Raw genomic sequence first — 16,126 nt, 5'->3', positions numbered from 1 at the left:
GACATGCAAAGCTGTGGAAGTGTGGCTGCATGCCTAGATGTATGCCTGTAGTTACGTCCCATCTAAGATGAAATGTCCTACTATTCCAACATCTGCTGTTAAATTGAGGTGATCCTACAGTTGAAATGTATTCATCTGTAAACCCCTTATTGCTGTAGCCATTCTGCGGGAGTTGGTTATTCTTAAAATAGTGATCTCTTACTGCCCCCTTTATGTCTACAGAGTCACAGTTGCATTAAGCTGGAATAACTAACAGTATGTCCTGAGGATGCTTAAGGTGCTGTTCATGGATTTGGTGTAACTGTATTGGGTCAGTCCCTCATAAGGTAACCTGACTGTTCCTTGGAATGAATTAATCTTTTTGCAGGGGTCCCAACTATCTAAGTATGCTACCTGTAAAAGTAAAATCCTTTTTTACCAACCTGGGGTGATTGACAGGACCTTTAGACAAACAGCATTGTCTCTGTTGAAAAGCATTGGCCTGAAACCTGGCTTGATGATAATTTTGGCACTGTTGGTCTATGACCATTTCAGCTGGAGTCTGTGATCTAGATTACCTTAGCAGGATGGCATCAGCAGAGGAAGAGCCAGCTGTTACAAATCACATTCCTTCCTAGTGGTCTGCCAAGTCTTCTGAATGTGCCCTGAAGATGTGAGTGAATACAGTCAGTATCTGCTGTCCACCACTTAGCTTCTGGAATTATTTGCTTGAGTTTGTTTTTTCACTGCTTAGCAACATGAACTGTCTAGTTTTGGGTGATTGTAATATCTTAGTAGAGGAATATTTATGCACATAAAGGCGTTCTGGATAGTCACTTAAGGTTTTGGGTTTGTACATATTGTTGCCACCATGACACGTGGAGTAGTGCATTCATTAGAAGTGATCTTCCCTTTGTTGTGGTCACCACATATGTGGAGCCGGAGACCATTTCTTGGTTAGATCACACACTGATTTCAGTTTAGGTCTCTCCTCTGTTTTGTTATCTGACCTACGTTTTAGGGAATTGCATAAAATTACAAGCTGTGACATGATAAACTTCTTGTATCTGTAGCCTCTGGACTGCTATACTGACTATCTTGACGAGCTGGTGGTATCCTGTACAGCAGCCATCAATGTACTAGTTAACTTCAGATCAGGTATCAGCAAGATCTGTGGGTGTTAAAGGTGATAGTGTGGTCAGCTTTTGTGACTTATACAGAGGCTGAAAGAATGATGAAGAGGAATGGGCCTCCTTAAGATAAACTTAGCCTAAATAATCACCGTTTAGTCTTTCAATCAAAAATTCATAACGGTAATATTCAAATCAGGTGACGCTGCTCTTTCAGATTGTTGACATTCTGTGCAACATAGTCTGCCATGTCAGCTGAAAAGTTTTTCTGGCATCTGAGTCTGAGGCTGCTTCTAAGTTTTTGCTAGTAATTTTTACCTTTTTATGCAAGGAGAACCAAAAGAGCTTTCAGTGTAGTATGAGAGCACAAGAATGTCAGTACAAATAATACATTAATTTGGTGTTTTACAGTGATTTCAAATTGATTTTTTAAATTCTTGAATATCATGGTTTTTGAAGATTCACCCCTGGCTGATTCATCTAAGCGGCAAGGCATTCTGACTGCTCGCGTTTTGCCAGAATTGAATGATCATTTCCCTTAGTTCCAGTTCTTAAGAGAAAGCATTTACACTTAGTTGTTAAACTAGTATTTTATTGGTGTATTTCATCATGCGATTTGTTGTATAATTCATTTCAAATTTTTTTTTTGTCCTTATATTGTATCTTCTGATATACGTACATTTATTGTGAAATTCACATTGGATGGTTTCATTTACTTATTGTATGCTTTCTCCCCTTTTACCTTCTGACCATCGGACATCCCTTCATTGGGCGTTATCATACAAAACAAGCTTTTAGGGGTTTTGTATTTGTAGTTAATTGCTGATGTAACTACCCACATCACCGTGAGGGCATTCTATACCCTAACCTTGTGTGTGTACATATATATTCTCATAAATGATACCTCCAAACCTCCCATGTTTGAAGGTTACAGTCATTCTCTTGGAACTCCAAGATTCTTTCCCCTGGTCACAAATATCTTAGTGTCATTCAAGTCTACACTTTTTAGAGGAGCAATTTGGCCAAACCAGAACCATCATTTCCTACACCAAGATGACTGAGCTGGCATGACCCACTCTCTCTCCTTTCTGTTCTTGGCTGTTAAGCGCCTGAACTGCTAGTCAAACTCAGATTGTCTTGATACTATTAGGATTTCAGCCTTATATGCTACAGAGCTAGGAAGGTTTGATTTATTTTACTAAATGTTTACATTATTTGGGTTTACTTTTGTGGTGGAATTATTCAGGAATTGAGTACCCCCCCCCCCCAACACCACCACCACCACCAAGTGGACTTCATTATGACCTCTAGAAATGTAAATTATAAAGCCTTTTACACCCTTGCTTTCAGTCAAGCCAGTCTAGGTATGCTCAATATCTGAATGTGGTAGTGGCTGAAAAAGCTTGCTGCCTGTGTGAAATCTAATGTATCCAGCTAGAGTCTGTGCTCCCCTTTATCATCTCTCTCTCCTTTTCCATAGTTGCCAGTGCCTATAGAATGTTAGACCTAGTACGTGTACAAGGAATCCTCCTTGGTTGTTAGTCAGTTGGGATGTTCTTCTCTTCTGTCTTCACTTCATGTTTTTCTGTTCAGCTGCTGTACCCAAGGGTAAGAATACCTCTTGCCATTTCATAGCACGGTATCACAGAGAGCATGTCTAGCACAGTACCCTGGTCTTTGTCTTCCACGTATGCAGTTTGGGTACTGATCATGAATGTCTGTCATGGAGACTTTATCAAATTTCATGATTGGAAAGCCTAAGGTATTCGTTGACCACCAGATGGCAAGTCAGGACCTGCACAGGTATTAGTTCTATTGCCTAGTTGAAGAGAACAGCATGAATGGCTGCTATAAGTACTAACATTTCTTCCTTGTTACCCTAAGATGCAAGAAGAAATTCCATGTGTACGACATGTCTAACAAAAGAGCAGTAGAGATGAGAGCACAGTACAGGAATCACTGGGAGGATTCCTTGTGTGATCCTAACCCATTGCTAGAGCATTGCGAGAATACAGAGGGTACAGAGTACATGCATCAAACATTGCATTCTCCTGGAACTGAGACTTGACTTTTCATAACTGGAGAGGCGTTTAGTTTGCTTCCATCCTGTGCATGTCAGCATCATGATTGAGTAAACTGATGAATGGATTACGTCCAATTGAGCTGTTTTTTAAGCTCCAAAGCTGGTGCTGAGTGGTTGTACTTTGGACTGACTACTGTTCTATGCAGGCTATCAGGAGTCAGTGACCCCGGGTGAGTAGGGTCAACCAGGGGCTCCTACACTGAAGCTTATAGATCAGCCCCCTTGACATGAGATAGTTGTTTGACATGTAGTGAGACCAATTCTTAAGGGGTGTGGGAACGCTCTTTAGGGAATATAGTGTGATTCTAGTGCCATGTTCTGCAAAAGCTTCTTACCATTCCTATCCAGACTTTATCAAATGTGACACTGACTCTTGCTAACTTATTACTCGAACCCCAGCACTCACCCATGTCAATGTTCTCACCCAAACTGGGTTTAGAGGAGGTCCTCCCCCATCTTTTATGAGCAGCGGAAATGGAACTCATTGGACCTGTCAGTTATGTTAAGTAAGTCTTCTGAAATGATTTATTAATTAAGTAGTGACAATCCATAACTATTTGCTGCGAGCAGTAGTTTGCCATAGCTTGGGAGAGATATCTAAAAGGATCACTGGATTATAGAAATGGTCTTAAATGACCACTTCTTAGGCCCCTCCCTGGGAAGAGCTCCAGTCTGAGACTAAGCCATCTCTACACAGCTCTTGGGGAAGGACCCATACTCACCTGCTGAAATGGGCCATATTGTCTCTGGGTTAGGCCAGGGGTACTGCTGCTACTACTACTAGTACTTTTTTCTTGAAAAAAAAATGGAAATATTTGTTCTACTTTTTGACTTCCCAAACCAAAACAAAGACATCCAGCACTTCAAGTTTTAACTAGTAAATCTCTCAGGTACTGGAGTATTTCTATGCTGCCACAGGGCACCTAAATGGTATATGTGGACATGATCTTCTGGCATAGTAGTGGCTGGATTATATGTAGGAGGCTTCTTCACTTCATGCTTGGGGGGGGGGGGTCAGCTGTCATTGCAGTTTGGTTTCTCCTTTGCACTTTGAATATTTACAAGTTGCCTGCCATTATGAAGGCCTTATAGGGAGAGGCTCACATGCTACCAGGATGACTGTCTGCTGGTGGTCTTGTTTCACCTTGGGTTTGGTTCTCCTTTAATTATAGGTACTGTGGGTCTCCAGTGTCAGGGGACGTCCTTCTATGAATTTGAGACCTACCTTCTTAATGGCAGAATTGGACACTCTTCAGTGTTGGTCATCCCAGTCCATGAAGAAGCTCCTAGAAATTATATTATTAAAGGCTTGGAGGCTGTAAGGTTGGACCCCTCCTGTTCCACCTTACCTTAGTTGTGGCCATGACCTTTTTGTCACCTTTTGCACACCACAGAGTGTGTGTGTTGCAGTGTACTATAAGGTGTCAGTAACTGCAGAACCACTAATTGCTTACAGATTTCCTTCTGATGTCTGACCATTGAAAGGGTGGATGCCCACCTTCACCCCCCCCAGTCCCACTGTGGGTCTTCCCTTCCAGTAGTTAAACCTGTCACAGGACTTGATGATGTAATGCTTCACCGGTGAGATGGGAAACCAACCTTATCTTCTTAGGGGCACATTGGAAGCATGCCTCCTCCCCGGAGAGTTTGGGCAAGTAAATGTGGGGAGCAGGAAGTGGGTTTAGGCTTAGAGAGGAGTAAGAGAATTTTAGATTTGGGGGGAGTTGGAGTTTTAGGTTTAGGGATTGATTGGGCTTTAGGGCAAGGGAGGGAAGTGGAGCTTTACGGTAAGGGAGGGAGGGAGGAATCAGGTTGGGAACTGATTCAGAGTTTTAGGGTTAGGGTTAGAGTTAGGTCTCTGGTAGGGCTATACAGTGAATAGGGCTGGACGTTGGGAGGGCTATACAGAAATGAGAGATCTGGCTAGTGGGAGTTAGTACACTTGCATTTTCAAGCAAGTAGCAGTGAGCAGGTGTATTACAAGCTAGTAGAACATGAGCAGCTGTAGTAAACCCGTCATGAAGCCATAGGGCATTCGTTTTTTAAGAGAACTTCATGTGTTTTCTCATAAGAACTGTTTGTCCTTTTTAAACCAAACCACATTTCCTCCTGAAAGTGGTTTGGTTTCTAAATTGCACTTAAACAAGAGATGAATAGACTGGTTTTCTTTTTTAGGGGCATAAACCTTTGACTAAAGTGTCCTGGACATGCATTGCCAACTCAGAATTAGTATGAGAGGGAACATATGTTCCAAGAAACAGAGCAACTGTTTTATCTCCTTTGCTTTTAGGAGGGAGGGCTTGGCACTTGGTAAGCAAACTCTTTAAGTGGATTGCTGACTGCATTGTATTTTGCCATCATGGGTCTCATTGCTTTTTGGCAGCTATTAAAAGCCACTCCAACAGAGGTGCAGGCACTTCTATCTTCTAAACATCTCAGATGTTTATTTGGCTGACACTTGATCTTTGGTTCACTGTTTCATCAAACATTTACAACTTGTACTGTGACTCAGAGTTTCAGACATCCTTTGACATTTTGTTGGCATTGCATTCAACCATCTGAGCTTATGTCTTGTGGCCCTTCTCTGGCTCTTACTGGTTGGAATGGTTTTACATGTGTGGATTTTTCCCAGTCATGTATTCTTTGAGGGAAAACTCCTTATAACAAATATATACTTATTGTCTTACTTGATTTGTGAGGAATAACTCAATTGGTACTAATTACCTTCTTCCAGTCCCCGCTATCCAGTGGCTGATGTTAAGAGTTCAGGTTAAACAATAATACTACGGTTCATTTCTTCCTTACCAGGACACCCATTTACCTCATTTTTTCTTCAGATAGTGAGAACTGGCTCATAAGGAGTGGTCCCGATCGTGATTCCTGCATAATGGGCCTAACCTGAAACTTTCTTCCCCTTGACAGCTTTCTTGAACTTCACAATGCTACCTGACCTTGGGAGAGTGATAGTGCCTTTGCATAAATAGTGGTATTGCCTGAGGTCTTCTGATGCAGTTTGTGCCCTTGAGGCCAGACAGGTGTAAAAATGATTTGTTGTAACATTTTGATTTATTTTCCTTAAATTGTCATTTCCAAGCTGTATTTGCTGAACATTATGATATGAAATGATTTTATCAAAGAATAAGCGGTTGTGTATCATGAATGCACATTTATGGTGGTACTGTGCAACTATAGAGAGGTAATGATGAGTTAAGTGAGTGTGGGGACATGGCCTCAAGTGCTACAGTATTTTTTTTTCATTTGTTCAACATTGCTATTTTCAGTGCAGATTCAAAATTGGGTTTTGATCCATTTTTCCTTGTATTCGCTGCAGTAGTCGTGTAGGAAATTGTACACATCCTTTTACAATATCTAGATCTGTTTTTTATCTCCGATTATTTAATTATTATAATTTTTTTAAATTCCATTTGACACAGCCTGGGCAGGTGGTTGGAATTGACATGGAATGGAGGCCTTCTTTTGGTGTCTTGGGAAAGTCGCGTGTAGCACTGATGCAGCTGGCTGTGAGAGATCAGGTGTTCCTCCTGGATTTGCCAGAACTTTTGAAAAAAGTGGAGACGGCAAATCAACAAGAAGAATTTTCAAGCTTTATTCAGACGCTTTTCACTGATTCTTCCATTACTAAATTAGGTAAGGGGGTTCTGTAATGCTTATTGTAAAACAGCTATGTGTGCAGGATAAGGTTGTAGTATGTAGAATCATGGACTTCCTTTGTCAATTTCAATTTATGGAACTTAGATCTTTTATAAGGCAGCACATTGTCTACTTCAAGGTGTTTTCCTCCAGTTCATTTCCAGACTGGGGTGCCTTTTTCTGAATATGCATATCCTCACTGCATCTGTATGGGATTTCATGGGGTTCAGCAGTTACCTCAAATATCCCAAAGGACTTGGGTAGGTAAGCTGGTTATTCTCTAAATTTCCTCTTGGAGTACAAGTCTAAATATGGGGATGTTCTGTGATAATTTGACAAGCCTGTCCATTTTGGTTTGCTGCCTTTCACCCATTTCCCTGTATGATAGTCTCCATTTCCCTGCACCACTGAACTGGCTAATGAGAGAGCACTGAAAATGAAAGAATGAAGATCTTGTTTTAGTATTAATGCTTTCCTATTATTTCATTTTGGTTTACAAGCTGTGCACTTTATTAGTGGTGCCTTGTCAACAGACAATCTTGTAGAGTATTTACTTCATTTGAGCATTGTTGACTGCATTACAGATATTTGCGGTCTGTAGCTTTGAAAGCAATTGTATTAAACACTTGTCTCATTTAAGCTTTTTATTTGGTGTAACTTTATTCAAAAGTCTGTTTTCCTTTAGTCTTATATACCTGCCACCTTGCAAAGAAATTCTCCAGATCTGGTACTTGGTAATGTTTTTCTTTTCTTTTTCACATTTTTGTTGTGTGAAGCCCATTTGAAAGGAGGTTTCCATTAGGACAGCAGCAGCTGTAAGATACTTAATGATTAGTAACTGTTAAGGTACAGCAGATAAAATATGTGATTAATAACCAGTGTAAGGCAGATATCTGTGTATATAGATCAGGGGATAAAATTGCAAAGTTTGTTGCACTTTAGTTTAAAAAATGACTACAATTTGTAGAAAATATTTGTGCCCACTTGTCCATGGTGCGGGGAGGGGGGGTTGCTTCCTGCAGTCAATTAATACCTTGTATTTGAGAGATGGCAGTGTGTGGTGGGAAATGGGGAATGAGCATTTCTTGCAAGTGGTAAACATCAGGGTTGCAGTGGCTGTTTTCTTATTTTTTTATATTGTGAAATTTTCTATATGTGGGTGCAGTTGGATGTATTTTTCTTCAAATTTCATTGGTGTTGCTTTTTTGGGTTGATTAGTTTTGCTTTCTTCTTTCCATAAATATTGTATCATATAAAATTTCATTTTCTTTCCCATATCCGTACTTCTTCAAATGTCTCCTGTTCTAACTGTTTCCCCTTAATGGGGGACTCGCTCTTCCATCATGCTGTGACATATAACCTATGTTAGACTTTCTGCACTAAATCCTTTACGTCACAGGTATTCCATAACTTCAGTTTTGATTTGTTTAACTTCTACCTTAGTAGTCTTCTATTCTTCATTCCCCCTTAGTGTTTTATTTTTATAAATGTTTTCATCATCATCATCTTCTTTCAGCTGTTCCCGTTAAGGGTCGCCACAGTGGATCACCTGTTTCCATTTCTTCCTGTCCTCTGCATCTTGCTCTGTCACACCAACCACCTGCATGTCCTCTCTTACCACATCCATAAACCTTATCTTAGGCTTACTCGTCTGTCACAAATCACTCCTGACACTCTTTTCCACCCACTCCATCCTGCCTGTACTCTCTTCTTCACCTCTCTTCCACACTCACCGTTACTCTGAACTATTGACCCCAAGTATTTACACTCGTCCACCTTCGCCACCTCTACTCCTTGCATCCTCACCATTCCTCTATCCTCCCTCTCATTCACACACATATATTCTGTCTTAGTCCTGCTGACCTTCATTCCTCTTCTCTCTAGAGCATATCTCCATCTCTCCAGGGTCTCCTCCACCTGTTTCCTACTCTCAGTACAGATCACAATGTCATCTGCAAACAATCATAGTCCATGAGGACTCCTGTCTGATCTCGTCTGTCAACCTGTCCATCACCATTGCAAATAAGAAAGGGCTCAGAGCTGATCCTTGATGTAACCCCACCTCCACCTTAAACGCATCCATCACTCCCACCGCAGACCTCACCACTGTCACACTACCCTCATACATATTCTGTACCACTCTTACATACTTCTCTGACACTCCTGACTTCCTCATACAATACCACAACTCCTGTCTAGGCACCCTGTCATATGCTTTCTCTAAGTCTACGAAAACACAATGCAACTCCTCCTGACATTCTCTGTATTTCTCCATCAACACTCTCAGAGCAAACATCGCATCTGTAGTGCTCTTTCCCGGCATGAAACCATACTGCTGGTCACAAATCATCACTTCCCTTCTTAACCTATCTTCCACTACTCTTTCCCATAACTTCATGCTGTGACTGATCAGTTTAATCCCTCTGTAGTTACTACAGCTTTGCACATCACACTTATTCTTAAAAATCGGTACTAAAACACTTTCTCCATTCCTCAGGCATGCTCTCACTTTCTAAGATTTCATTAAACAATCTGGTTAAAACCTCCACTGCCATTTCACCTAAACACCTCCATGCTTCCACAGGTATGTCATCTGGGCCAACAGCCTTTCCATTCTTCATTCTCTTCATAGCTATCCTTACTTCCTCCTTGCTAATCCATTGTACTTCATGATTCACTATCCCTACATCATCCAACCTTCTCTCCCTCTCATTCTCTTCATTCATCAACCCCTCAAAGTACTCTTTCCATCTCCTCAACACACTCTCCTCACTTGAGTATGTTTCCCTCATTATACTTTATCACCTTTACCTGCTGCACATCTTTCCTAGCTCAGTCCCTCTGTCTAGCCAATCGATACAGGTCCTTTTCTCCCTCCTTAGTGTCCAACCTTTCATACAACTCTTCATATGCCTTATCCTTAGACTTCGCCACCTCTCTCTTTGCCATGCACCTCATCTCCTTATACTCCTGTCTACTTTCTTCTTCTCTCTGACAATCCCACTTCTTCTTTGCCAACCTCTTTGCCTGTATACTCTCCTGTACTTCCTCATTCCACCACCGTGTCTCCTTGTCGTCCTTCCTCTGTCCCGATGTGATACCAAGCACCTTTCTAGCTGTCTCCTTTACTAGCTCTGCTGTAGTTACCCAGCTATTTGGTAACTCTTTACTGCCACCCAGTGCCTGTCTTAACTCATCCCTGAACTCCACCTCACAATTACCCTTTTTCAATTTCCACCATTTGATCCTTGGTGCTGCCCTCACACTCCTTCTCCACTTCTTGATCACCAACGTCATCCTACAAACCACCATCCTATGCTGCTTAACTACACTTTCTCCGCTCGCCACTTTACAGTCTCCAATCTCCTTCAGACTGGCCCTCCTACATAAGATATAATCCACCTGTGTGCATCTTCCTCCACTCCTGTATGTCACCCTATGCTCCTCCCTCTTGCTAAAATACGTATTCACCACAGCCATGTCCATCCTTTTTGCAAAATCCACTACCATCTGACCTTCTGCATTCCTTTGTTTTAACACCATACCTACCCATCACTTCATTATCCCCTCTGTTCCCTTCACCAATATGCCCATTGAAATCTGCTCCAATCACCACTCTCTCTCACCCTTGGGTACAGTCATCACCAATTCATCCAATTCACCCCAAAATTTTTCTTTCTCATCCATTGCACACCCAACTTGTGGAGCATATGCACTAACAACATTCATCATTACACCATCAATTTCTAGCTTCATAAACATCATTCTGTCCGACAATCTTCACCTCCAAAGCACTCTTAGCATACCTTTCCTTCAGAATAACTCCTATGCCATTTCTCCTCCCATCCACACCATGATATAACAATTTGAACCCACCTCCGATACACCTAGCCTTACTCCCCTTCCATCTGGTCTCTTGCGCACACAATATACCAACCTTTCTTCTGTCCATCTTATCAGCTAGCCCTCTCCCTATACCAGTCATGCTGCCAACATTCAAAGTTCCAACCCTCACTACCACAGTCCTAGCCTTTCTCCTCTCTTCCTGCCTTCGGCCATGCCTTCCACCTCCTCTCCTCCTTTGGCCAACAATAGCACAATTCCTGCCAGCATAAATTTTTTAATGTGAATTATTTAATTTTTAAACCAGAAACAGCTTTATTGAATCATTATGTATGACATAGGCAATCATACATTTATATAAATGAAAATAAACTATAGCAACACAATCTCAGTTGCAAACATAAACCGTGCTGACACAACTGCAGCTGTAAATATTATATCCAGTCATTTTCAGTCAACCATTACATAGCTCATTCAAGTCCTGCCTTCTTTTAAACCTTATTGCTCCTCTGCATGTATCGATCCCACATTTCCCATTTCTCCTGTGTAATTTGCTCCTACCCTTTTTTAAAGATCCCAGTTACAGTTGTTTTATCTTTGTTACTGTCTTTGCTACTTCTAGTAAAGTCGGTTTAGAATTTGATTTACATTTTCTAGTAATTGCTTTTTTGGCAACCATCACAATTAGACTCGGCAAAGCCTTACTTTGTCTGGGCAATTCTGATTCTATATCATAGCTCAAAAAAAGTAATTTCCCTAGTTACTCCAGTTTGCTCTTCCAGCATCTCTGACAGACAAATCTGCAGGGAATCTTTAAAGTCTGCCGGCTCATTACACTCCCAGGAAATATGGAAATATGTTCCCAGTTACCTCTTTCTTCCCCATCACACCTCCAACATTTGCTGTCTTCCTCAGCAAAAGTTCTTTGGAGTCTGTTTGGGGTATAAAATACCTATGTAGACACTTCCAGGCAAAGATACTAAATATTCTAGATTTTCTTTGAATATTTGGAAGACTTGCATATATATATATGTGTGTATATATATATATATATATATATATATATATATATATATATATATATATATATATATTTGTGTGTGTGTGTCCCCAAAAAATGTGTAATGGAACCTGGATTAAATCCAAAGTAAGTTATGTAACAAGAAGATATCCAGAGGCTGAGGAATACAAAACTCTTAATTAAAACAAAAAATGGTAAACGCTTCGCGGTCATCCACTTCTTCAGATCATACTACAAACAAAAGGATACAAGCCTTAAATACAGCACTTGAACCAATCACAGATAAAACCAATTAGATAATTAGTGTAATAAGCTTTTCTTCTTCAGTACTGGTTTTAAAGAAACAGCACTGTTTAAACCAGGGTGCATGTTAGCTCTGAAGTCAGTAATCCATCTTAGTTCTGCATATTCAGTGTTGTTGGTCAGATCACCCTGCCTTGAACGTGCATAAACAATTTGTAAAACCGAAAACTTAAAACACTGGGAATCACCTGCTTCTTGTACATGTTTAGCTAATGCATTAGTCAATTTTAAATTACGAATATCATTTAAATTTTCCATCACCCTTTCTTTTAAAGTTATGTTACTCTTTCCAATATAGAAACCATCACAGGAGCAGCATTTTGCCAGGTAGATAATATTCTTAGTCAGACAATCACCATAAAAAGAAAATTCCAGTTGACACAGTGTTCTGGGGTGCCTTACAACACTTGAAGACCATACATATTAGCAAATTCTAGATCATCTACATGCAAATGTGCCCTTACGTTCTAAAACAAGCAAAGGGACCTGTGTTGGTTTATAACATAACCTGTGTTTTAAGGACTTGCTATTCTTGAAAGTGAAGTGGAATTGTGTGCCCCACCGCCTTACACACCTCTGGGTCCATCAGTAGGGAGGGCCAATTTCTTTTCACAATGTTGCATATCCTACTTACATCACTAGAGTAGGTGAGTATTCTCCATCGATTTTCTTGACCTTTAGTTGTTAACTGTTCTCGTCTTTCTGAAAAATAAGGTTGTGTGTTAACACAGTCACTACTCTTTGTATATGCTATAGCCCTCTCTATGTCACCTATCCTATAGCCTCTGTCCAACAAATCAAGCTGAAGCTTATCTAGTCCAACCTCTAGGTCCTTCTTCTCTGTACGTAACCTCATACATCTCATTACTTGATTCTTAATTAAATTGTGCTGCACATACCTTGGATGCATGCTAGTATTATGTAGTAGATTGTTTTGTACACACTAGTAGATAAATGTACAAGTTCACTCTTACTAATGGTAGTATCTAAATAATCTACGCTAGTGTATGAATCATGCATAGTGAATCTAAGAGAGGATGTCTTACTTTCTTAGCACTTCTTAAACTCAGAAAGCAGCTCACTCGGACCGTGCCATACAAAAAAATAGGTAATCTACAAAACGTTTGTAGAACTTAACATAAGATTTGAAATGGTCATTAACAAGCACTGATTATTTCTCCCAGTGTACCAACACTGTATTGGCATAAGTGCTGGCACAAGCTGTCCCCATCACTACTGCTAACTTTTGTAGGAAGTAATCTGTCTTGAACATGAATACATTGTTCTCCAGAACCAATTCAAGGAGAGTACATAACATCTGTATCTTAGAATTAGGGACTGTTCCTTCCAGGACTAAGAATGACCTGACTCTATCTACCCCTTCTTCATTGGAGATAATGGTAAATAGTGAGTTAACGTCCATGGTAACAAATAAGACCATGTACATTATGATAACTAGTTGACCAAGTATACAGATCCTGAAGAAAGTGCTGAGTATCTCTTAGCACTATATCAGATGTTCATCGTGTTACCCTGCTGCAGTCATCACACTTGGGTTATCCTGCTGTCAGGTGGTCCCGCAGTCGGCCCGAATTCCAAAGTCTTGGTCCGGCGTCGGTTGCTGTCGCTTCTTCCCTGACGTCAGTGCGCCAGGGGTATACAAGAGGCATCCAATGCCATTTTCTTCAGTCTTTCTTGCCGCGCGGTGCCGAAGCAGAAGCAGTTCGCAAGTGCCGGTCGGCCAACACCTGAGATTTTCGATTTGAATTTCAGTCCGAAGTCTTCAGTAAAGCTAAGTACCCCATTGGGGAACATTTTCTTGCCTCAGCCCGATGTCAGAAAAAGTTAACAATTGCATTTCTTGTGGGAAGCAAATACCTCATAAGGACTTCCATTTTCCATTCCTATTGTATTCCTTGTCTAGGCCCAGACCACGACGTCACAGGTTGTCGGTTTTGCTCTAGGTTTAATAAACGAACTATCAAACGCCGTTTTGACTTCACACGGCATTACTTTGGTAGGAAATTTAATTATATCATGCTGTCGGAGCAGCCGACGACCGCCATTCATAAAAAACGCAAGGATAAGGACAGGCAGCCTAGGAATAATCCAGACACCGAGGCCTCAGCTGGGCTTGCCGCCAGTTTTCCGGTTTTCAGTGAGGCGCCTATGCAGCCCCTGACGACCACAGATCTGGAACCCCAGACAGCTGTGGATTCCCATGCGGAGTCTACTAGGCCGATGCAGCCATCTACCGACACCGGAGCAGAACTAGACACCGGTGCAACGGAAACACCTTCGGTTTCAGAAGGTGTCTTCAGACCGACTACTCTCACCATTAAATCTTATGCTAAACTTAAAACTCCTTTAAAACCAAAGAAAACTGTACATCAGTCTACAGTTCAAGGCCTCATGTCTAAGAAACAGATGCTTAAGATGGCTGAAGATTTGATTACACTTATCAGGGATTCCCATCCCCCTCCTGATAAAAGACCAAGACAGGAGGATTATGCATCCTCTGACCAGGTTTCTTTCTCCTCAGATTCTTCTGAGGAACAGGATTACACTTTTCCACCTTATGAAGATTCTGATGCTGAAGAGTCTATTCCCTCAGCATCTCCCCCTGAAGACTACTCCTTTGGGGAAACTTTACATACCATGAGGGAACATTTCCACTGGGAAGGCCAGGATTACTCAGATTCTAAGAAAAGGTTCTGAGAGTTACTTTTACTACCCCAGCACAGACCTCTTGCTATCCCTCCTGTTCTAGGTATTGTGGATGATGTTTACTTGGAGTCTAGCTTAAATCCAGACTCTGTTCCTCCTGCTCCAGCCAAAGCAGACAGATACTACAGAGTACCTGACTCACACAAATTCCTTTATAAAAGGCCCTGTAGCTGACCCAGAAACAATTTCCCAGGGTCCTAAGGGAGCAAAAGCTTCTTTGGCTAAAAATCCTGTGCCCTCTGAAAGGGATTCCAGAGCCCTAGATAGATGGGGAAAGAAAATATACACCTCTGCTACTCTGGCTATGAGAGCATTAAATTGCCAGTTTCGCATGTTGAAATATCAACAATTCCTAATGTCTCAGTTAAAACAAAAAAGGAGCACACATTCAGAACTGCCTGAATTCAAGGAAATGCAGGATCTGCTGAATGCAGCTGAACAGGTGGGCAAACATACTTTACAATGCGGATTTGATTCATTGGAAACTTCTTGTAGAGCAGCTGTTACTGGCTCTGTCATACGCAGACATGTTTGGTTAAAAGAACAAACCCTCCCTGACCATGTTAAAGCAAAATTATTGGATGCACCTTTACAGCAGGATGTATTATTTGGTGTCAAGGCGGAAGAGGTTTTAAAGAAAATGGAGGATAAGGCAAAGTCTATGCAAACGGTCAAGGATTTTTTGCAGGTACAACCCCCTCGTTTCAGCAGAAATTGGCCAACAAAAAACTGGTCCTTTCCAGCTTTAGACAGATCACACAGGGGCAAATAGAGATGCCCAAGGGGCAGAGGTCAGTCACAGGGCCCTTACAAACTTCGCCAATGGGGTTCTGCTTCCTAGAAAGGAGGAGAAGACAGGCCCCAAGCTAGCAGAAGACAAACACAATGACTCTATCCTCAAACTACCAAGCCAATCTCTCCTGGCAACTCCCTTGGGAGGAAAACTAGCATTTTTTGCAGACAACTGGCACATCATCACAAAAGACAAATGGGTTCTAAACATTGTCTCTCAAGGATACAGATTCCACTTTCATACCTTACCAAGGATCAAAGAAATGCCAAACCTGCCACCAAATCAATGGGCAGAGGCACAAAAACAAATTACAGCTCTCATGAACATGAGAGCCATTCAACAGGTACCTACACAGGAGCAAGGTCAAGGATTTTACTCAAGACTCTTCCTAGTCCCAAGAAAGGGCAAAGCATGGAGACCCATTCTGGATCTTTCCATTCTGAACACCTATCTGCAGGTACCAAAATTCAAGATGCTAACATTACAGCAGCTTCTTCCCATGCTGAGCAAGAATGCTTGGCTAGTCACTTTGGACCTCAAGGAGGCATAACTGCATGTCCCTATCAGACAAAATTGCAGAAGATACCTCCGCTTCA

The 16,126-nt window shown here is 41.3% G+C and overlaps 1 protein-coding gene across 1 annotated transcript in view; it reads left to right on the top strand.

The window, feature by feature from the left end:
• LOC122790655 (exonuclease mut-7 homolog) overlaps positions 1-16,126 on the top strand; it is a gene marked incomplete in the record, with an annotated part of 2,442,473 nt that overhangs the window by 1,690,523 nt on the left and 735,824 nt on the right. Inside the window, 1 exon segment of the mRNA XM_044058180.1 lies at positions 6,627-6,840. Within this exon segment, the coding sequence (XP_043914115.1) occupies positions 6,627-6,840 (214 nt within the window).

The sequence above is a fragment of the Protopterus annectens genome, chromosome 16.part0 (genome assembly GCF_019279795.1).
Source record: "Protopterus annectens isolate FY-2018-M chromosome 16.part0, PAN1.0, whole genome shotgun sequence".
NCBI lineage: Eukaryota > Metazoa > Chordata > Ceratodontiformes > Protopteridae > Protopterus > Protopterus annectens.
This window is presented reverse-complemented; position numbering and strand designations above follow the sequence as displayed.